The sequence below is a fragment of the Sebastes fasciatus genome, chromosome 12, assembly GCF_043250625.1.
Source record: "Sebastes fasciatus isolate fSebFas1 chromosome 12, fSebFas1.pri, whole genome shotgun sequence".
Lineage (NCBI taxonomy): Eukaryota > Metazoa > Chordata > Actinopteri > Perciformes > Sebastidae > Sebastes > Sebastes fasciatus.
In genome coordinates this window covers 9,952,545-9,976,138 of record NC_133806.1, presented here as the reverse complement: position 1 = coordinate 9,976,138, position 23,594 = coordinate 9,952,545, and the positions used below count along the sequence as shown (strand labels likewise).

The window sequence follows — 23,594 nt, the reverse complement described above, 5'->3', positions numbered from 1 at the left end:
TTTTTGCCATTAGTATACAAGAAATCAACATACTTTATTGTTTCATATAATAACAGAACAGGAAATGATGCAATACGTATTTAGCAGTAAAACTGCAACTTCACTGTAAATCAAACTTCACAAAAAGAAAGCAAAATGTGTCTCTAATGATTTACTACTGATTTTCTTCGTATTTTAGCAGAGGTGTGGGCTCGAGTCACATGACTTGGACTCGAGTCAGACTTGAGGCACAAACTTGATGACTTTAGACTTGATTTGGCATATTAAAAAAAGACTTGCAACTAGACATTCATTTTAAAACCAATGACTCGGGACTTCACGCGCAACTTGAGCCTTTTGACTCGAAAATACCTTCCCCCAAGCACAAAGCCTAATATGTATGTTATTCAATAAGTTTAACACTCTTGTTTTAACAAATAAATACAATTTTAAAAAGCATTCTTGATTTTTGTAAATTGAATATATTATTACTCTGTTGTTTAAATGGCATTACATTTGGTGAAGAGTGCATTATGGCTTGTTTAGAACTCGAAACTCAAAGTTTAGGACTTGAGACTTGACTCGAACTTTCCCGTCGACTTGGGACTTGAGTGCAAAGACTTGAAACTTGCTTGTGACTTGCAAAACAATGACTTGGTCCCACCTCTGCGTTTTAGCACTGTCTCACCACAATTTCCAATTTTCACAGAAGACATTTTGACATGTCACAGTTGGAAAAGTACAGTGTAAATAATAAAATGAGGGATGGCTGAATTTCATTTTGCTGCTTCAGTTTCAGGGTCCTGGTATTATGCTCCATGTTATTCAGCTGTGAGTATGAACATCCATTGGACTTGCCTTGTTGAACAATATAGTGTAGATCAACAGAACATACAATTTCAAGGGTTTTTAGTATGCATACCGACTGTTTTGATTCAAGTATGCTTAAACGCACACTCAAAACCTGCTTCAAACTTGTATGTAGTATGGAATTGTCTGTCACCAGCCACTTCTTATCACATGATTTTTTCTATTTCACTTTGAACTTTTGTTCTCGTTCCTGTGTACTCAGCAAATGACAACTGAGTATACACTTCAACACTTTCCGTTTAGGCAGGCTAGGTTAGCCATTTTGCTGACCCACAGAAATAAAGTGAGGGGAGCTGAGGCTACTGAACTGGTGATAAGAGTTACAGCATGCCTCAGGGTTCGGTACGTGTCCTTCTATCTGAGATTTATCACAAATGCCTTTACATCTGCAGGATCAGCAGCAGCTTGCACTGTTTATTTATACTTGCCTCACTTTTATTTTGCCGGTTTATTATTGTGTATGTTTTAGTATACATGTTTTTTGTACTGGTTTCTCTTACTCTTTTTCAGATAATCTCATAAATGTCAAATGTTTCTTCCTTTCTCTCACATGAGGATGCAGAACAACTATTCCAGAGTTGCTTTCTCTTTAATTTCAGTCTATTTATATGCAGGGTTACTGCTGTACTTATCGCTATCACACTGTAGCTTTGCAACAGAACGTGTATACCATACCAAGCATGACTTTAAGAAACAATTTGTAAATGAACCCCATACAAACAGGTGGAAACCGCAGTAGAGTCCATGTTGGAACATATATGGATAACCGCAGCCTCCCTCAGCTCCGCTGTGGTAAGGTTGTGATGCCAAGAGCTTCGCTGCAAGAACCCAGATTTCTACAACATTATTCCAAACATCATCAGAAACCCTGGAGAAAAAAATAGGAAGCATGGTTCTGTGGTTAGGGGATATGAGGGACAGAACTAAACACATCATATTTATGCTGAGACTACTTATAGCAAAATAGAATATGTGCTTCAAGGCCACATGAAGCAGAAGCTCTATGGGTTCAATGCTGCAGTCAAGGCCACTCAGCACCCTAGAGCTGAAGCCAGACGTTCAGAGTTCATCAAAGATAAATGGTACTCTACCAAAATATATCTACAGCCTGAAGAAAAATGAGTTGTGTGTTGAAAGCTTTGTCCAAGATCGGGCAAAAACTATTTTATTGAACCCCAGTGACCAAGCCTGCAGCACAAAACTTATTTGTTTGGCTTTTGGGAGGCTTTCTTTCATATTCCCGAAGCCAAAGAAAGTCCACTCGCAGTGATAGAAGTCTGAACTGTGCAATTATACAATTTCAGATCATAAAACTCTACCAGCTCACCCTGACCCCAAAACAGGTTTTATATGTCCGCTTTGAAGTTTCTATTTCCTGCCTTTATCTGCATGGAGTTAGTCACTGTGTCTTCACCCACAAGCCACGCAATGTGGAACAAAACAAGTCAATTATTGCCAGGCAGTATTTGAAACCTACAGGGAAAAAAAGCTGGCAATAATTTTTACAATTCCCATTTGATTTAAAAACAAGGCAATTGGCAGGCTTTGTAGTGTTTTTCTTTGTTTGTCTTTATGTTTTTGTTTCATTTGGAAAAAGTGACTCTAATATTAAAACCCCGTAGAGTGTACAGAATCACATTTATTCAGAGAAACACAACACAAACAGGTAACAGAAATGGGAGCTTAAATCCTGCTTTCCATACTCATGCTGGTAACCAAGGGTCGGATTAAATCAATAAATCATACACCAAATTTAGAGTTTGCGTGCTAACTGCCTTTTTTTCAGTTCACTGCTCCGAATGATGTGTTCCTGGCTCATCAGAGGCTCCAGTGCTGTCAGCTCCTGGTTGATGATGACCCAGCAGGAATCCACCTGGTAGCCTATAAGCTCTGTAAATGATGACGAGCTCTGACAGCATGTCTGTCAGTGGGGACAGATGCAAAATATTTTGACCGTTTTAAACACACTCTGAGCACCCTGTGGCAGAGGTGGTTATTTGAGGATTCGCTGGGCAAACAGTCACTTCTGACACAGCATCTGAATAACGTCCAGCTCTCTCTCCTCTCATCATATTGCTGCAAACCTCTTCACCCCCATTTCCTCTCAGCCAATGCAAATATCACTGCTCTAACTAATGTCAGATAACATCATGCTTAATAAGCATACAATAGCTCCTGCAGACCGCTGCTGTCCGTAAGGTATAATTTCCATTGTCTCAGACAAAGGGATATTTTCACAATTATGGCCATGTGGCCATGGCACGCTATGGGTCAGACACTGATCCACATAATGTCTCTGTTGTAGTCTGGTGGCTGCTCAGAATGGACATGACCAATGAAATGTTAATGTTTTCAGCAGCTTACTGTAGCTGACAGCATGCTGTAGGCAATTAGGAGCTTTTTTCTTTGCCTAAAATATGTGTGTGCAGATAAGTGCGGTCCAATCTGTTAACTGCAAGAGTAACACTACGTAAAAATTACTTAAAAAAATTAAGATGTTTGTGCAGCATGTCATATGAGTCATAAAGTGGAACAATTTTACGCATAAAAGTCTTTTACAGGTCTTGGTGGGAACTTTTTACATATGCGAAAAAAACGTTATCTAAAGCCTTTTGAGGCTCCAGAGGGAGCTGCACAAAATCTGATAAACTCAAGTAATGTCACTTGAGTCAGCGTCAGTAACCTCTGTTACCCACTGCTCATCTCTGCTTGAGGCTAGTGGCTCGAGGCTACATTAGCCACATTAGCCACATATACTGTATATAAGTGGACGTAGTCACCATGACGTCACCCATTGAAGGAATTAAAGAATTGTGGGGTGGGAATATTGAATCTCAAGAATTTATTTAGCATTGAGGAAGGAAAATATAAAGAGCTTTTCTTTTCTTTTTTTTGGTCTTTTCCTTCCTAATAGCCCTAAGGGAAGAGGGTAATCAGGCCCACACTCCAGCATAGTAGATGGTGGTAATGCACCTTTAACAGGTGACTAAACAGTGACCTTTTAGGCGACTAAAGAGGTTACAATTAACTTTGATGAACTGAAAACACACTGTGAAAGGGCCCAAACACATACCCTGCTATGTGGTTTATTTGACTCTAAATGGACCCATAATTTACTAAATGAACATCATGCTGTATTGAAGAAGACTTGAAACTTGAGATTGAGACCATAAACTCATGTTTACAATGTTTACTGAGGTAATAAATCAAGTGAGAAGTAGGGTCATTTTCTCATAGACTTCTATACAATCAGACTTCTTTTTGCAGCCAGAGGAGTCGCCCCCTGCTGGCTGTTAGAAAGAATACAAGTTTAAGACACTTCCGCATTGGCTTCACTTTTCAGACCCAGAGGTAGCCCACTGCTTAGCCTCTACTAGCATAACAAACCCAAATCTCTGACCAAACTGTCTGCGATCAAGCTGCATTGTGGGTAATGTAGGCGCCAGGTTTTGAGAAGGAAAAAGGGTGTGTGTAATTAAAAAAAACATTGATTCAGATCACATTGTGAGTACGACAGCATTATATGAGTGCAATGCTAAATTGGTGGAGTACTCTTATAATCACTATGAAATGTGAGTTGGGTTGTTCTGCTCTTGTTCTTCCTCTTTAATCAATGTTTCTTCCTGTCCTCGACTCAAACTGAAAAGGTAAAGATGGAGAAATGCATTGTGAAATTGACGGATTAGGGCAACAATTGATGAGAAATAAGGACATTTGGCAAACAAATAAGGACGTTACAAAACCAAGCAAATGAATGTGGTTGATGTGATATCATGGTTACTCTGTGTTAACCCATCACAAATTAACACCCACTGCCTCTCCACTGCAGCATGATGAGATTCAATAATTAGATGGCAAGCATCCTCCTCTCATCTCCTTCCTCTATTTCTCCTTCTCGTCCTCTTATCTCCTGATAGTGACACCTTCCTGAATGCAGGACATTTTTACCTTAAAAAAAAACAAAAAACCTGACTCACTCAAACTGTCTCATGATGATGCAGCACCACCTCCCAAAGTCAACTAGATGTCATTGCTTGCAGTTGTGAAAATGTGCACGTACGGCTCTCTGCCTGAAGGTGGAGCCAGCAGTCTGGAAATATAAAATGACACAGCATGCAGGTCAAACCAAGGAAACATGGAGGTAGAAAGTAAGGTAAGAAGGGGGAAATTGTCATCATGGATTTGGAAAATTATGTTGACATAAACTGAGTTTGAACTCACTAAAATGTCTGTCAACAGGGTCCAGACACAAAAACACACAGAGGCAAAATACACATCTGTCTGAAATAGCCGTCATTGTCTAAAGTAATGACTTCAACTCCTTGAGTGAGGACAGACTTGAGTCCCTGAGCAAAGATGCACATAATATCCGTGCAGTGTAAATCAAATTCAGATGGGAGCCATGTGGCCTTATACTCAAAATGAAACATCACATGTTGTTTTCCTCTCACACACACACACTGTTTTAATAAAAGTCTGCTCAGAGTACGAGAGCCAGACTTTGCTCTGCGCTGTCAGGTCGAGGTTGCCAAGGTGTTCTTCTCTTTGTGTTCCAGGCAGACCTTTTGGCTCCGGGGGCAAACCATAACTCTTACCTCATTACTATGAAAAGGTGCGCTCGCTCAGCGATTCTGCCCAGGTCACATCTGGCACCACCCAGAATAGACGAGAGAGGGTGGGGAGGGAAAACACTTTGAACTTCAAAGCAGGCGGTTCAATTTGCTTGCAGGTATTTCACTGTATACACACATGATATTGTATTCAGCATAGATTGAGCACTTGACAGGTGAGGCATCTCACATGTCGCCAATTCATATTTTAACTCTCCGCAAAATTTAGAGCACACTGGAACACTGCATTATCTTAGTGGAAATGGATTATTGTAGTCACCGAATTTGTTTTATGCCACAATTTGTCAGTTTTTGACTTAACCTGTAGAGGGCCCTATTAAATCCAAAGTGATATTTGCTGGTGAACATCTGCTAGAGTTATGACTTCATCCACAAGGCCGAGGATGAGACAACAAATGGCTTACCTCAGGCTGCACCAGCCAAGGCCAGCTGTGATATGAGCCGTATATCAGCACCTATACAAAGACATAGAAAGAGCATCAATTCTCTCTCTCTTATCCAAATACATGCACATATTGGGCATTATCTGCTGCTGTCTTCACACTTCACAGATCCACTCTCCACTCTCCACCCACAAACACACACACATTACGCCACTCACAAAAGTTGTTGCCGTTGGTTGAACAATGTTCTGACTCAGCCTCTCGCAATCTACAAGCGTGAACACAAATCATGCTCTCAGTTAGGTGCAGCCAGCCAGGAGGAGATGTTCCAGCATGTACCTTGACATGGCGGCTCTGTAATTCACCACCACAGTATTCATGTATAATTTACCACCGCCAGAAATTCCTCTTTCGTGTATTATTAAACGGAATAACCCGTCATTTGGACTCGTGTGGCACTCTTTTCACTGTGCAATTACATCCACACACAGTGCTGAGAGTTGGTGAATAGTGAAAAGGACACTAATAGTCGGATGTTATAATGTGTGAGGTCTCACTTTAGAAACAAAATGGAGTGAATTTAACTTATAAATGCATAAAGGCTGTGTTATACGGCTTTTTATATATGGTTGTTATATGGCTGTATTTTTACTTTATCTAATTACTGTATCTGTTTATGTAGCTAAATGCTCAACTATGTTCACCAGCTATGCTAAGCTTGTCTGTTGCTGGTCAGGTAGCGTATATTGTGGTTTTATCAGAGATTATATATTATTTTACATTATTTATTAAACCCTTTAAAAGGAATCATCCTTGAAGTTATTGTATTTTGACTTTTTTTTCTTTTTCTTTTGCTTATGTCAAAGCAGTCATTTATATCACCAGGCATGTGTGTCTGTGCACAATTTATAGTTAGATAACGTTAACCAGCAGTGTTATGCCTTGGCTTCAGTCTGTTCCCAGCGGTATTTCGTTTTTTTATGTGCCAAACACGAGACACTTTCTGATTGGGCTGGGAGGCTGTAATTTCCACAGAGATGAGAATTATCTCCGGCTGAATGTGTGTGTGTGTCTTACCCACACACAAACGGTCTTGGGTCACATGTATAGTGATACCGTGCATCTCTTTCTAAACACTGCTACTCTTAAGTAAACTGTCATTTACTTTTGCTTTGCTAAATATGTCACCACGCTCTGTCAACCTCTCTAATCAGTGCAGCAGTTCTCAGTTTTAGACCCATAACCACTGCCACTGTGTCAGCTCAGGGTGACGAGTCAATTCCAGAGTTCACTGCCACTGTGCCTCGTAGTGAAACCACATGAGAGAGACACAGTGACCACTGGGTCTATAAAGAGAGCAGCCTGTCGCAGAGAAAGAACCACTAAACTCCGTCTTCACCCCATTTTCAGCTCAGGAAAGACAAAAATAAAAGTCCTCATAAAATATGCAGGGCACTATTTCTGGGAGACAGCACGTTTATTCTAAAGGGAGCTATGGGACCTATTGGGGCATGCCTTAAACTGGTTTATGGACTCATTGTTACAGCGTGGTGACTTGTTTTATGAGTGAGAGCGTAACCCTGTAAACGTACAGTATATGGTACATGGACAGAGGCAGGAAGAGCGAGCGAGCACAGGAGAGGAGAGGTCACATCCTTCCTGGCACTCACTGTATCTCTGTCCACCATACTGTACATCGGAATTATACTTCCTGAGTAGAAATTATGTGGGAGTATAGCCACACAGCATTAACGTAGCTTATACTCATTTCAGATGAGATGGCTGCAAGGAAGAGAGCTCTGAAAAGGTGCTGAGCCGGGACAAGAACGGGTAACTCGATAAACAGCATTACTAATTTAATGAAGTCAAAGTGATATCATTGTACAATAGCAGATACACTTGTCATTCAAGACAAACTTAACTCATCTGAAACACAGATAATCAAATCATCCCTCGCAGGAGGTTGTTGTTTTGTTATGTTAATGTGATAAGAGTTTAAGTGAAGACCGGAGTGTAAGTCATCAACTCGTTACCTGAACTGGATGACCAAAAAAACAGTAGTGAAAGAAATATTCACACATTTAAATTGAGCAAAAAATTAGCAAAACCACAAAAGAAAAATACATGAAGAAGTCACACATTCAAAATTATATTTAAATAAAAGTGCAGGAGTATTGTGTGGAGCACCCAAATGTACTGCGTAGTAAAAGTACTAAAGTAGTCATTATGCAGATTGGCTCCTGTGAGAGTGCTATATTATTATATGATAATTCTACTGATTATGGTTTGTTGATTGATGCTTTAATATGTCAGCAGCATTTTAATTATAGATTTAAAGTCCCATAAACATAACGTAAAATACATAACATCAACACTTAAATTAGTTTTTATAAAGAATTGTGACAAAGATATTAACATTTTACAGTTGCAGAAAAATAATCTTCAGCGCCATGTGGTGGACAAACTTTGTATATATATATAATGCTTAATTAATGCTGTACCTGTCGAGTCGGAGCTGATCTCAACTATGTTTACCTGTATACCTATTGATTTTTATTTCAATGTGTCATACGATCATATATGTATTGTTTGAAAAATCTTAATAAGCAAGTATCTATAGCTGTCAGATAAATGTAGGGGTGTAAAAAGTGCAATATTTATCTCTGAAATATTGTGAAGTAGAAGTCTAAAGTAAAATAAAATAGAAATCGAAGAAATAAAAGAAGAAGCAGACATACTTCATAGATCCTGAAGGGGATTCAGTGCCTTGCTCAAGGGCATCTCTCCTGCTACCAGTCCACACTCTGTAATTGGTCCATACGGGGATTTTGAACTATAGCAACCCCTCCGGTTCCCAAGCCAAGCCCCCACGGACTGAGCTACTGCCACCCAAAAGTAAACTCCAGGAAGAACCTCAAAACTGTACTTAAAGAGGCAATCCTTAAGATTCCAGTCCTGGTTGATTTAGAATTTCTATATAAGTGAAAACAATTGAATTGTGCTTAGAGTTTAGCAGCCTGGAGTCTTTTTGTTGATACATGAGCATAGAAAAAACACATTTTCTATTTACATGAGCTTCAAGTTTTCAGAGTTGTGTGCAAAGCTCCATTTTTGTGAGTACACAATGGAGAAAAACTGTAATTTCCCGGGAATGTCACCACAGACATCCATTTCATAACACTGTAAATATATAAATATTGCAATTCTTTCATCAGTGGGCCATATAGGCTCAATCACTGCTGTGTTACCTCCTTTCACTATAGATAGTGACCTAACAGACATTTATTTCTATTGAACATTTTTGAGATTGCCACTTGAAGTACAGCGATTGGGTAAATATATTTATTTACTTTCCACTACTACCAAAAAGAGTCTTCATGTGGGAGTTATTTTTGTATTAAGGTCAATGTAATTATGAAAAATCATGCAATATGTACACTGTAATTCCACTGCTATTAGGACTATATATACAATGCCTATTAATCCATAATTGCACATCAAAGTGGGTCAAACAGGATGTGTGTTCACACTCATTTAGGCTGTTATAATGAAAGTGTTCAGCTTGAAGCATACAGTATGTGTGCATGTGCATGTGTAGGTGCATAAAGTGCGTGCTTGCTTACTGTATGTTTGTCTTAAAGCACATATGCGTGCAGGCATGTGTGTTTGTCCATGTTCCTGCATGTGTTTTCACCCCCGCGGCCCTCAAGCGCTACAGAGAATGTCAAGAGGCTGTGGAGGCAGCGGGGGCGTGGGGAGCGTGACTCAGCGTGGACGGTGATGAGACAGGACAGCTTTACAGCAGCGGGGCACGCTGCAGCATCAGACACAGGCTGGATTTGAATATTGCATTAGAGCAGTGGAGCTGTCTCTCTGTACCCCCCAAGGCTCTGTGGAGCTCCAGCTCAGACCTGAACCCTCATTCTGGGGGGAAGGCACCACAGAGCCTCAGCCTCAGTTGACCTGATAACTCTGGACCAGCACTCTTCCTCAGTGTGTTTTACAAAGAGTTTCCCAATGGTTGAGTGTGAGCCACAGTTTGCTGACGTGTGTCTGTCTGTTTGCGTAAATGTGATGACATGTTATGGAGGTGCTACTGTGAGGAAAGGGAAACGGAGCTCCCGTTTCGTTCAGCCTGTTTAAGTAGCGGCTGACCACAGAGTTGCATTCTGGACCAAACCCAAAACCACAAAGCCCAGCAGTGTGTATAGAGAGGAGGAGGGTGGGAGCATACGGTCATGGGCTGGGCTGAACTCTGCAGTTGTAAGGATAAGGATCTGCAATTGAAAAATCAGGAAGATGTTAAGAATTCCTGAGGGGAAAACCAACATCAGTACGGGATATTCAGACCCAGAAACAAGTGAATGTGGGGGAGAATAAAGATTCAAAGCTAGTTTATGCTAAATGAAAATGTCAACATTATAGGGCTGTTAAATTAACGCCACTAATTTCTTTAATGCATTAACATAACTTACGATTTTTAATTAACCTCTTAAAAATTTGACGGGCCGCCGAAAATCTAAGCAATCCATTGGTACCAACCATGTCATACTAGCTTGTCGTGAAGGAGGCTAAATAACGCTCCTAACTTATGCTACATTTTAGTGAGGAAAAACTGGCATGGCTATTTTCAAACGGGGTCCCTTGACCTCTGACCTCTAGATATGTGAATGAAAATGGGTTCTATAGGTATACCACGAGTCTCCCCTTTACAGACATGCCCACTTTATGATAATCACATGCAGTTTGGGGCAAGTCATAGTCAAGTCAGCACACTGACACACTGACAGCTGTTGTTGCCTTTTGGTCTTGAGCTTGCCATGTTATGATTTAAGCCTATTTGTTATGCTAAACTCAGTACCTGTGAGGGTTTCTGGACAATATTTGTCATTGGTTTGTTTTGTTAATTGATTTCCAATAATAAATATATACATACATTTGCATAATGCAAGCATATTTGCCCACTCCCATGTTGATGTCTTGACAAATCTCCCTTTAAGGTACATTTTGAACAGGTAAAAAAATGTGTGATTAATTTGCGATTAATCTCAATTAACTATGGACAATCATGCGATTAATCACGATTAAATATTTAAATTAATTGACAGCCCTAATACCTAGATTATATACCTAATATCTCATAGTAAGGCGCAGGAAATGAGACTGAGTTCACCACCTCTGAAATGGTAAAAGAGAGACGCTGATCTGGCAGCTCAGCTCAACATGATCTGACTAAACAAAAAAAGCCACAAAACACGAGTACAAAGCCCAAACTCCAGTGGATTTAACCATTAACCACAACAGGCATTGTAAAGTGCGGCGCTCACATGCGGTAATGCTTTTTAAAACAACACTGTGTTGAGTGTTCATTTGAGTCACAGCCACTAACAATGCCCGCTGGAGAACCAGACGTGTTGGCAACCAGGGGAACAATACAATAGACAAACACTGCTCTGTAATCAGCCCGGCCCACTGATGGATTCCAAATGAAGATGTCATCTACTACACAAGTCTGTGTGGAAAACAATCATGTTGACAGGAACTTATAGTCTGGTGAAAAATAGAGGAAATGTTGGCCTAAAGGTAGGAGAAACGTCCTGTGACTCGAGTAGCTGACTCAATCTAGACTGGGAAAGTAGATGATTAACACTCGACAGTCAAGGTGCTATATTTAATCCCCGAACTGTGAGGGAAAGTCATTTCAGGAAAGAAAGGTGCTATGAATAGATTTAGGCCTACAAAAAACAGTTAGTTGGAAGTAGTTAAGAAAAAGCCTTTGAGAGAGTTCATCCAGATGTATTCAATCTCCGCCGCAGCAACACAGGAACCTCTCTTTTGTCTTGACCACATCGTCTGAGTCTCGTACAAGAAAGATACACTCACAGCGCCTCTTCTGAATGAGCCATTGTCTTGTGTCTCTGGTCCACGACGGCAACAACAACAACAGCAAAGGAAGACGACAGAAACAAAACACAATTGTGCTGTTTTTGGAAGAGGAGAAAAAAGTGAGCGATTGTTGGGTTTCTCCACGTCAGCGGTCATGAGGAGGAAAAAAGGGGGGGCAGAAAGACAAAGAAACATGTCATGGTGCTCGTTTTGGGCAGAACTTGAACCGCAGTCTCTAATATTGAAGAGAGGGATGGGGGACTGTGTGATGTGGTGTGTGCATGTGTGTGGGTGGAGTGGGGGCGTGTGTGATAACTTCATTGTACGTCTGCATGCGTTTACACATAAATATAATCCAGGCTATTATACATTTTAATGGGCCTATATTTGCTTTACGTAAAAGAGAGACTGAAAATATGTGCATGTCTGTACCTCATGTCTCTATAAAGCTCAGCTAGTCTCCACTTAAAGTCACAGCATACTGAATATAACATGCGTTTGCAGAGCTCTGGCTAAGAGTGAAGCTCTCTACCCTATTATTTATTTATAGGGACTAATTTAGGGTCAGGCCCTTTGGCTAACATAGCAGCATATTAAACATGCATGCACATTATAATGCTAACTAAACATGCTATACAGTACTTAAATATTACATGCATATCCCTGTGGGAGAAAAAAAAACTTTTTTAGATTACAGGGTTTTACAGAATTATTAGATTAGATTCAATGTATTTGTCACTGCTATATGCAGTATACTATAAGTACTGAGGCAACAAAACCACAAGTGCAAAGTGCAGAGTAATGTGCATGTGGGTGATTAAGTAGTTGATGGTGATTAGATAGTTTTGGTGTTATGTATTCAACGCTGAAGCCCTCCAGAGTTTATTCGAGGACACTTGTTCTTGTGTCACTGCTCATGTTACTCAGCCTGTGTGGGTAATAAGATCGTCAGTCTATCACAGCCTCCATCAGATACACAATTATTGATGAGCCACATCTCTCAAGTGAGTCCATGTGGGAGCAGTTTTTTTTTTCCAATTTCATCCTCCCATGTGATATTAATCTAAAGTGCACCACGGTGGGCCTTCAGATGTTCAGTTCAGAACACTATATTTACATTTTGTAATCTGATACTTGATTATTTATTGGATTATTGGTAGCCTCAGATAGGAATCAATAGCTTTGTTTTTATTTATTTTCCTAAATCATGTGTTTTGTGTGTGTGCAATTCAGGGAATGACAATCAAACTAGTGTTGGGTTGTTTTGACGAAATATCTCAAATTTAAAATCTTTTTTTTGGTATCATTATTGTGCACTTCAGGGAATATCAGTCAAACTAGTGTTGGTTTATTCATTTTAAGAATGGCTTTTATCTGTTTTTGCAAATGAACTCTTCAAACGTTACAGACCATATTGTCAGCATCTTCCAGCCATCTGCAGCTCCATATTTTTAGTTGTTCTTCTTGCTTCCTGTTAAAAGTAGCACAAAGTAACACTGTCTGTTTCTTATTTTGTCAACATTTTTGAGGAGGCGTACATCTTGATTGAATAAAATTGTAGAAACTGTGAATGGACAAGATTGACCGGGGGTTCTGTGTTTATGTATAGTGTGACCTTACACTATGAGCATAGAAGTAGCACTTTTAACGCAGAATACAAGGTTATTAAAAGCATACAGTGTTCAAGCTTTAGAGACACACCAATCTCAGCAGCAAGCTATGCAGATGTGATGCCTGATCAGACAACCAGAGTCCATACAGCTTGAATATCCCTGCAGCTATATCTAAATCTACAGTGTATCATTCATGTTGGCCTAGTTGTCACTTGTTCCACATAAAAATGTAGAAAAAGAAAGTAATGGAAAGCGCAAACACAGTCACAGCACAGTCAGACTCAGTCAGAAGATTTGTGAGTCATCATCACACAGTTTACTGATGCCTGACAGGCGTGCTCACATCAGCCAGCAGCGACCTGTCAGTTAGAGGCACGTCATCATTCAGCATTATCAGTCCCATTAGCACCAACACTGACACACTCACTCAAAAACATGATGCAGGTACACAGAGGTGAATATACTGACTCCGTCATATACCAACATATAGTACAACATACAAACCCTCATTTACACACATGTCAAATAAAACTCCAGGGAATGAAGGAAGAGGCGGGACAACATTTCCTTTCCTCTCTTCCTCTTATCTCCTTTCATCCCTCCTTCTCTCTGTCTTTTGTTTTTTTCTTTCCTGGATTTTTCCAACTCCTGCTGACACAGCTGCGAGTCTGTCATGTCAAACTCCCACTCTGATGATCCTCATCTGTATGTGGATGTGTGTTTGTCCAAGTGATAGTAGCTGAAGAGGTAGGGTTTGTTAGAGAGAGATAAATTCCTCCCGATAGCAAAAGGCATTCAATCTGCCATTCGCTATCATTCAGTGGAACGTTAAAGCTGCAGTGTGTAGATTTGGAGCAAATATGATTTTAAAAAATTTATTTATTTTTATAAAATGGTCACTATATCCTGACAATAGTATATGAGAGAGGTAATCTGAATAAAATCACGTGCCTCTGTGTCCTCCGGTGTTCCTAATGGCATCTGCATGATTTCACAGACCGGAGGAAAACAACCAATCAGCTAGATTTTTGGAAGCCTGAAAACAGAGCAATGAGGCGGTGCAGAAGTCTCGTTGTCTCTCAGGACACTTGAATTACAATATGCTGAAAGGTTATTATGGAACTTTTTGTCCAATGATGCCAAAAACATTCTGCCTACTGGAGGTTTAACTTTCCAAACTTCCTAAGAAATGTGTTATCGGCATCTGTGAAGCAAATTTCCATGGGGCTTCCCAACATTATAGACTTAAAATAACTCTGTAAATCTTCCAATCAAGGCAAAGTTTCCCGCTGACTCATAGGTATTGTTAATTGTCCTTCTACCAGAATATCAGATCCAGAGAATCAAAAAGAAAACATGACTCCGACAATGTTAGAGTTAACAAGGAAGTGAAGTAGAGCTGCATTTTTTTCCACATTCGTGATTCACCAGATGTCCACAAAAGATTCCTCTCTTTCACTCCGAATTCTGATCACTGAAAAAACATCATGACCTACAGTAAGTACGTCTCATATCCATATCCATGCCTTTTCCAGGCAGGATCAATGCTGTCGTGGGTGGTGACTGTAACACTTGAGGTAAATTTCCACTCACTGCGTCGACGAGTGGAGGATTAAGGTGTCAAGTATGTAAATAAAGCCTGACGCTTGATAGATGTGGCGGACTTGTGTGTGTGTGTGTGTGTGTGTTCTGGTTTGTGTCACTCACTGAAATGGGGCTGTATCTTCCTGGGAGCAGTGAGCGTCGAAACCAGAGACGGCCTCTGTTTCCTGTTTATAGCATCTTTGTTGTTAATGCTTTGTCCCTGGAGACAACACAGAAACCTCCAGCTGATAAAAAGGGCAGAAGAAGAGTTAAGAATAACAAGAAGACAAACAGATTTGAAGTTACGATGGTGTTGTTTTTACCACAGCTAATCTCTTATTTGTTGTGATATCTGACAGTAATCTTGTAGCACTATCTGTAAACACGGTGATACTTGCCTACTAGAAACTTTTACAGTATATCTGTTATAGAGAGTGTGGGCTCGATTGCCTTTCTTTTCACAAACAAATCAATTAAAGATTAATGGGATGTGGTGCAACCGAAAACTAGTGAAACATGACTGTCAAGCAAAACATGAAACCTGTTGTTTGTGAAGTATAGCAAAAAGAAATACGTCCACTATTATACAAGGACACTCGCGTGTGATAGTTTCAGCAGGAACAACAAGAAGAAGTGAATCCTCTGTGACTCAATTAGGGAAAAGCTCCCGCACTAAATGACAGAAGATACTGACCAAAGCAGACTCGTGACCTTTGAAAACAACCTGTGAGTGGGAGGTCTGAGGAAAAAGGCAGAGATTGAGGTCAAGCTCCATTTGACATTGTTTAGAGAGCATAAAGGTCTCAGGTCTCCAACCAGGGCCTAACCTGAACTGTTTGACCCCAGAGAAGCTCTGATGGATGCTTTACAGATGAGCAGTACAGGCTGCTGGGGATCGGCAAAAATACTTTTATATGTAGAACATACATAATTTTAAGTATGCATGGATTTAACGTCTGGGTATAAAGCAGAAATAAATATGTGAGGGCGAGTTTGTCACACCGCAGAATAATGTGTTATTAGTCGCCCCCGCCAAATTTTAATGATTAAATAAATCTCCAAATGGATAAAGTTAGTCTTCACAATCATGAAAAAAAAACAATATTCTCAGCTCTGAAATGCTGCGGGCATGTCTGCTTAAGGTGCTGAAACCACTCCCAGTCGTGGGTGAGGGTTTATTACAGTGGGCAACTCCGGGGTCTGAGAAATGAAGTTAATGCAGAAGTGCCCTAAACTTGTATTCTTTCTAACAGCGAGCAGGGGGCGACTCCTCTGGTTGCAAAAAGAAGTCTGATTGTATAGAAGTCTTTGAGAAAATGAGCCTACTTCTCACTTGATTTATTACCTCAGTAAACATTGTAAACATGAGTTTATGGTCTCAATCGCTAGTTTCAAGTCTTCTTCAATAAAGCATGATGTTCATTTAGTAAATGATGGTCCCATTTAGAGTCAAATAAACCATAAAGCAGGGGATGCTTTAGGGCGTGGCTACTTTGTGATTGACAGGTCGCTACCACGGCGTTGTCCGGTCTTGGTGTTGTTCGTGTTTTTGTCTTACAGCTTTAACCCTTTCACAGTTTGTGCTTGACTTCATGAAAGTTATTAGAACCATTATGTTCACCTAGAAATGTCTTATTCAGCGTTCGGTTGTACTTAGCTCCACCCTCTCGTGTCACTTCTGGCTGCAAAAACCCAAGATGCTGACGGCCAAAAACCAAGATGGCAACGGCCAAAATGCAGCACTTGAGGCGTGAAAACGGCAGTCCAGAAACCAATGGGTGACGTCATGGTGACTACATCCACTTATTATACACAGTCTATGGTTGATTACATATAGGCTACGGCGGAGCCTATGATGTAAGCACAAGTTTAACTAACTTGGTTGTGATTGGCCAGCGAGCCCAGCCCTGGAACACGCAAAACAACGTAAACACTTTATAGTTTTTTTTATGGCCCCATCGGATTTGTCTCGGTATGCCAGATGGCTAGTACACCCCTGCTTGCAAACTGTAGGCTGTGGTAAGTAAGTGTAACTCGTGATTGAGTGGGAGAACCACTGATGCGATATGCTTATATAGAAATAGGGGAAGGGTTATGCTAAGGATGGCTCCAGTGCGTCATTGAGCCATGATTTCAGGCCCGCCCAAAAAATCCTGAACAAAAATGGAGAAAAACAGTTTAATGGTCTAACTCCACAATTCAGTACTATACAGTTCACAGTCTTATCACATGTTTTAAGCACAAATTTTCTAAAATGTGTTTAGAAAGAAATCTCCGATTTTACTTTACCCAGTGCACAAGTCCCAGTGGGAATCAAACTCTTAACCCTTTGTGTTAGTCCTAGAATCAACTCATTGAGCAAATCAGGACCCCTAGAAACATTAGACCAATGGTTCCCACCTAACCAGGAATCACTGCATTCTACACATTAAGCTATACAATTAAGTCACTGGTCAAGCGGAGTGTTTTGTAGATTTACCACTGCCCTCAAGCATTGTCAAAGTTCCCCTTTATGTCAACAACTGTGCACTGGGCAGTGATCCCTGTAATGGTCACATTAAGGGTGTCAGTGTTTCAGACACTGGCGTCAAAAGCAGTTGTGTCCAGTTTAACGGAGGCTCCTTGATTTAATGACCATGTGACATTAGGCATGGGAGTACCCTGAGGTTATCCTTGGCTGGAGCCAGACTGTGCGTCTGCCAATCTGGCCCTGTTTTTCTCACTCCGTCTCACCCCCTAATGCTCACACTGTGGGTCAGTCGGCTCTGTGCACCCCTCAGGGAAGCTTGGACTGGTCCACAAACTGCTGATTAGGGGGGTATTAAAGCTTCCTGTGAGAGCTTCAGCAGATCAAAGAGCAGAGGACGTTGGGCAACTCAATCCCAGGACGCAGGCTAATCAAAGCTAAATTCTGGATAAGCCTCCAAGTTCCACCGTGGGCCAATAGCTGTAGACAATGTGATTTTGATTAAGGCTGATGGCACTGGGGAAATCCATTCTCTTTGAACCTCCACAGGGTTAAAAGCTAAGACCACCTCTGTGACTGACAGCCATGAAACATCGGAGCTCACAAACTGCCAGCGACAGTTGCCAAAGAGCAGAATCAAAGATCTGCGAGCGCGGTGAGCTCTTGCAAGGTTGCCCCACTGGGACACATTATGAAAAGTACCCACATGTTTGAGCTGAACAAGTTAACGTGAAACATTTGCCGTCGTTTCAAGCGGCCGGGGGCCACAAACTCATTAGAGACAAACAGACATACTCTCAATAGATTTAACATCATAAAAAGTTGTAAATTCAGATGGTGTGTTTGATAAATGGCTGTCATTTCAAATCAAGCCCTACCAAATAGAAGAGTAGGACATTAAAGAGCTTCATATCCTTGGCTTTGATCCATGACTTGTGGTTTCATGGTCTTTTGGACACTGGTTGAATTACAACTCACATCTTGGCACAAATGCTGGTTGCTTGTCACTGTCTTCGTCAAGAAGGCAACAAACGCTTTGGCACCTGGGTGTGAAGCCTTTGGCCTGGCAGCAAGCTGCAGCGCTCCCACACTCGTTAACCGGAGCACCGTTTGGTGAACACATGGCCGATCCAAACAGACACAACGCAAGCGCTCATTAATTAAAATCTGAACTGTATTTTAACTCTACCACACGTTTCAAATTATATCAGAATGCTTGCTTGCTGACTTTAAAACCAAAAAAACATTTGAGTATGCAGAGTTCTGCTCTAAACTCTGTTAAAGATGAAATCATGAAAGACGTACTTGTGTGAACCTAATCGGGCACAAACAAGATGAGCAAACTGCGCCACGTCACCACGCCTCGCATCCCTACAAGATATGTCCACTTAGTCTCATGTTTTGGGTCAACATGGGTGTTGACAAGCATCGATTTGTCCACATCCGACCACCCCGCTGTTCAAAAAGTCGAGTGTAAAACCATGCATGTCCCCACAGGCTGGGATCCCTACATGGTAAAAGGTCTGTGTCTCTTGTTGAGGGACAAGCACAAAGGAAGGCCGAACTTCCATCCCTGAGGGGACAATAAGGCCTGTCACAGGGACACTTACCCTGCTCAACACCTCTGCCACAGGACAGGTGATGAGGCTCCTGTCTTCCTGCAGGGGACGAGGATAAATCAGAGAGGACTATGGGACCGCAGAGAGACGGACAACATCCTCTTTCATCCGAGGGTGAATTACAACAGGAAAAGCTGTTGGAGCGTGACTCTCCTTAGACGAGGCTTTGTTCGGCTTGTTCGCTAACTGTGGGATTTAGGCCCAATCTGCAAACCATCCCTAATGGTCGGTGTAGCTCATTATCTAGCCTACAGAAGCCATACATCACCAGGCATGTGGAAACCATTTTGATTTCACCTGGTCTCTCTGCTGTAGGGGTACAGTTAAGACGGAAGTGGCCTGTTTGGGATGTGGAGCGCTCCATAATGATGCTAATTGGTGGTGTAGATGTAGAATAGGCCCAGGTTTTATAGGTTTGAGCTGGTGTGTCTTGAGAGGAAGGTAGTACTGAGGCGATTAGCCTGGATCGAGATCCACATCTGTTCTGTGCCAGCTGTTTGACAGATTCTTTTGGAGTGCATGGGCAGGCTTTCCGTCTGTGATCAAGACCTTTGAAGTCTGTCTTGCTTCCAGTAAGCACTGACTGTCCAGATTCATCCTCCATTACGGGACTTTACAGTATTTCAAAAAGAAAAACACCCTCACATGACAATGGAGTTCTTCCAAAAGCCTATACCCTGAAAAAATGTGAAATTTGAATTGCAAGGTGGAACCCGTTGTTTGTGATGGATCAAACTACTTTCACAGCCACATTTCAAGCCAACATGACGTGAGTATCACTTTAATATCAGGACTTTAATAAGACAACATAGAAGGGCTCTTACGCCAAAATCACAACGTCCTCATTTTCAACTTGTTCCAACAAACTTTTACAGCGTCTAATATTATTGCAGGTGGCAGCGCTGCCATTTAGACATGACAACCTCTCCAGCCATCCAGCTGACAGACACTGACCCACATACAATAACTAATCCCTTATTTCCAGTGTTTGTTTTCACAGAACGCCTGAATGTGTTGGTTTGGGTTGTTTGTGTGAAGACCTTTTGGCTGTCTGACCTCTAAGTCTGACTGTAGAGGGCTTTTCATAATGCCAGCTCCTTCTCTGGCGAGGCCCTTTAACGTCTGGTGTTGTTTCACCACAGGAAGGATGTTCTGCCAAAGGCTATGAGTCTCTGAGCCAAGTGGAAATACCCAGAGAATGTCTCCTTATGTGATGAGATAGCTTCTCTCTGTACTTACACAAATATTGATCTTTAATATTAGGACATATTACACACACAGCATTCCTGCCATTCCCATCATACACTTCTCCAGGAAACAATAAGAGCAGTGAGCTGCCCAGACACATGTCAGCAGATGGCTCCGATCCACAACACAGCACGTCACACCTCGCTAGGATTTCGGCTACAACCCAGACGTCAATCGGAGCCGTGGCATGTCAGAGCTCAAACAGAACAATGCTTCATGTACATCCAAACAACTGTGGCACCGGGTAAACAATTTGGACATATTCAGGACTTTCTGCGAACATCTTTTTCCTTCTTCTCTTTGTGAGCACTAAAACAAAACAATGTAGGGGCATGCTGTTCCTCCAGCAGATGCAACCACCAAACACAAGGCGTCGTATCTTGCAGGAGTGTGGTGGGGAGAGAGGTAAAGGTCGGCACAAAGGGCAAGATAAACAGAGGAGGACACACCAGTGTGAGCATGTTTAGGTCAACCACCAGGTCTGGGCCTTAAGTCACTACACTCATGTAGAGATGAGAGGAGGAGGAGGAGAGAAAACGATCACTGTGCGAGATCTTTTAGTGGATAAAAGCTGCACTGAAGATGAAATTACTGCAAAAGGTCAATGCTGTCTCCAAAAAATAATGTTCTTATACTTGCATTAGGAGAAAGTTCGGTAAAGATCTTAGCTAAATATAAATAAAGGTAAACGTGGTCTTTTTCATTGTCTAACTTAAACCACAATCTTTCCCTAACATTAAAGCAATTTTTATGGATTTGCCACAAGGTAGAGGAACATATTTTAAACATTAATATTATTATTATCTCATAAAGCTGATAGGGCGGCTGTGTTAGCAAACAGCTACCTGTTTATACATTCAGCAGATGCAAAGCATCATTAGCATTCAATGAATAAATGTACGTCCAACAATCACTCTTCTTTTAGCTCTGTTTTGGTCTCCACCAACTCCTGAGGGAAATATCTGGCTCTTCAGCAGATAAATGCTCCACTATGTTCACCAGCTAGTTGCTAACTTTGTCTGCTTGCCATTTGGTGCTGACTGTGGCATACTGCGGGTTTTTACAGTTTTTTTGTGCTGAGTTGCGGGCCGTAAAAAAACAAAACAATCAGCTGAAAGATGTCAAAACACTCAAAATAGCTGAGGAGAACTGCAGAGTTGAGTGATATGATCCATTATTGATATGAAAATATTGATTTTGTTGCATCTTTAAGAGTCCTTGTAAGCCCAAACATCCACCGAACCAACTCCTTCTTAGAACTCCATAAATAGGTCACACTTCCTGGATTGGTAATAAACTTTGCCAGCGAATCTGTTCCAGGCAACAGTTTACGTTGACTTCAAAGCAAATTAAACTATTTTGTTGGAGACAAGGATGGGTGGTGACAATAGCTGATATGGGAAAATGCTTAGTCAGACAGAGACAGATATTACCAGGAAGGCCCAAACACAATATCCTTATGAGAAAAATCTGTGCCAGTGCACACGATGCATAAACAGGAAACAGGAAAAACAATAATTACTCCACAACCCTCCTTGTTTCACTGCGCTCACAATCAACCCCCGAGAAGCATTTTTCATTCCAACACAAATAGGCTCTATCAAGTTTGAGCGATACCACAACAGGTTAAGGTGCCCCAGGCCCTTTATTGTTGAACTTAACCCATAGTGCTACTACAGACGATTAACTCTGTGGCTCCAAATAGCCACCACATGGCTCACAAGGCCGTCATCAGCTACAGAGATGCCAGCAAATGGTCCAAGATGGGCCGAGGCAGGAAGCTGGCCACGGTGCGGCTTCCTCCCTTTGAAGTGTCATTAATCCTCAAACGTGTGTGTATGTGTGTGTGTGTGTGCTCTTGTACTTCTATTTGTGTGAGGACAAATTTGAGTCTTAGATGTTGAGAGTGAGGACATTTTGACTGGTCATCACTTTTCCCAAGGACTGTTTGTGACCAAGACCAAAGACAACAAAGCAATAGTTTATCCTTCATACTTCTGACTTCCCTAACCAGCCCATTGGTTCCTCCTAAAGATAAATCTAAAAAATCAGCTCACAAATATTTAGTTCAGTTTTAAAACAAGACTGGACAACCCCCTAAAACAGCGGGGCACTGTAGTTTTCAGCAAAAGTTACTCAAACTGGAGTTAATAGTGAATTTGTTGGGAACTGTTTTCAGCTGTGGATCGATACACATTTGGTGTCCTGAGTACTTCCAGCAGTGGGACGGTGAGTGTGGGATCAGCTCAAAATAAACTACATGTTTCCATGTTCATGTTACTGAAGGGAGATGTCATTCAGTTCAACGGTGAGGCTCAGTGATGTGTTTTAAAATAGTTTGTGGACAACAATGGAGCTCTATGGCACAGAGGAATACACTATATCATGCTTTGGCTACACAGGCAACACAGAACTTATTAGTAAGATTAATTTATTATAGGCATTTATTGAGGTCCCGGACCAACAGCTTGCCTCAATAACTGCAGAAACTGGAGAATTCATGCTATCCTCGTCATGATACATTAGAATATTCTTCAAAAACTTGATTTGTAATGGAAACAGATTGAAACAATAATCTGTTTTTGAGAAAACAAGATGTTCAGGACTCAACAATAGACTCGCATTATTGATAAAATATGTATTTTCTTGTGGTTTAACATACTGTATCTAGAGGGGGGTTTTCTCATCTACTACCAGTCTGATCCCTCACTGTTGAAACCCTACAGATGCTGTTGGACCCTGGTTGTCTCCCTCGCCCTCTCAGTGCATGATCTTTCACAGCTTTCACAGGATTATCGCCCCCAAGTTAACAGGGTCTTAAACAGCTGACTGGCAACAGGAATCGTGCTAGGAATTAGCCACCTGCTACAACCACATAGCAGCAGCAGAGAGGAAACTCTTGACACAGGAAGTGCCCTCCTGGGGAGCGAGAAGATGGCGTCAAACAAGGTTGAGGTCGCTCGCCACCTCGCACACAGTGCTCAGCAGGAAGTGTGGCTTCCTTGAGTCGTGGCTGAGAGGGCAGAGGTCAAGGGACGGGATCAGCAGATCGTGTTACTGCACCCAGATGTGGCAGAGGAGAGGACAGCCATGGCTCCAGTCTGGAGGTGCCCCAAATGTAGCGTGACTGCGGAAACAGGATCTTCTATTTTGAGAAATGCCGATCCTCTAATAATACAGGAGCGTATTGATCTCTTTTTTTAAAACCTGTATTCTTTCAAGGCTTTGCTGAGCGTGCTTGCTATTTTTAAACTTTCCTATCTTGAAACATCAGTTTAACACTTTTCCTGTGAGCTACATACAGAGCTGCCTCA

The 23,594-nt window shown here is 41.4% G+C and overlaps 1 protein-coding gene across 1 annotated transcript in view; it reads right to left on the bottom strand.

The window, feature by feature from the left end:
* Positions 1–17,321: 17,321 nt before the first annotated feature.
* The window catches only part of s100a1 (S100 calcium binding protein A1), a 356,523-nt gene continuing 350,250 nt past the window's right edge, over positions 17,322–23,594 (bottom strand). The window contains exon 4 of the mRNA XM_074653068.1: positions 17,322–17,333. Coding sequence (XP_074509169.1) covers positions 17,328–17,333 — 6 coding nt within the window. The 3' untranslated portion in view covers positions 17,322–17,327. The remainder of the gene's footprint in view (positions 17,334–23,594) is intronic.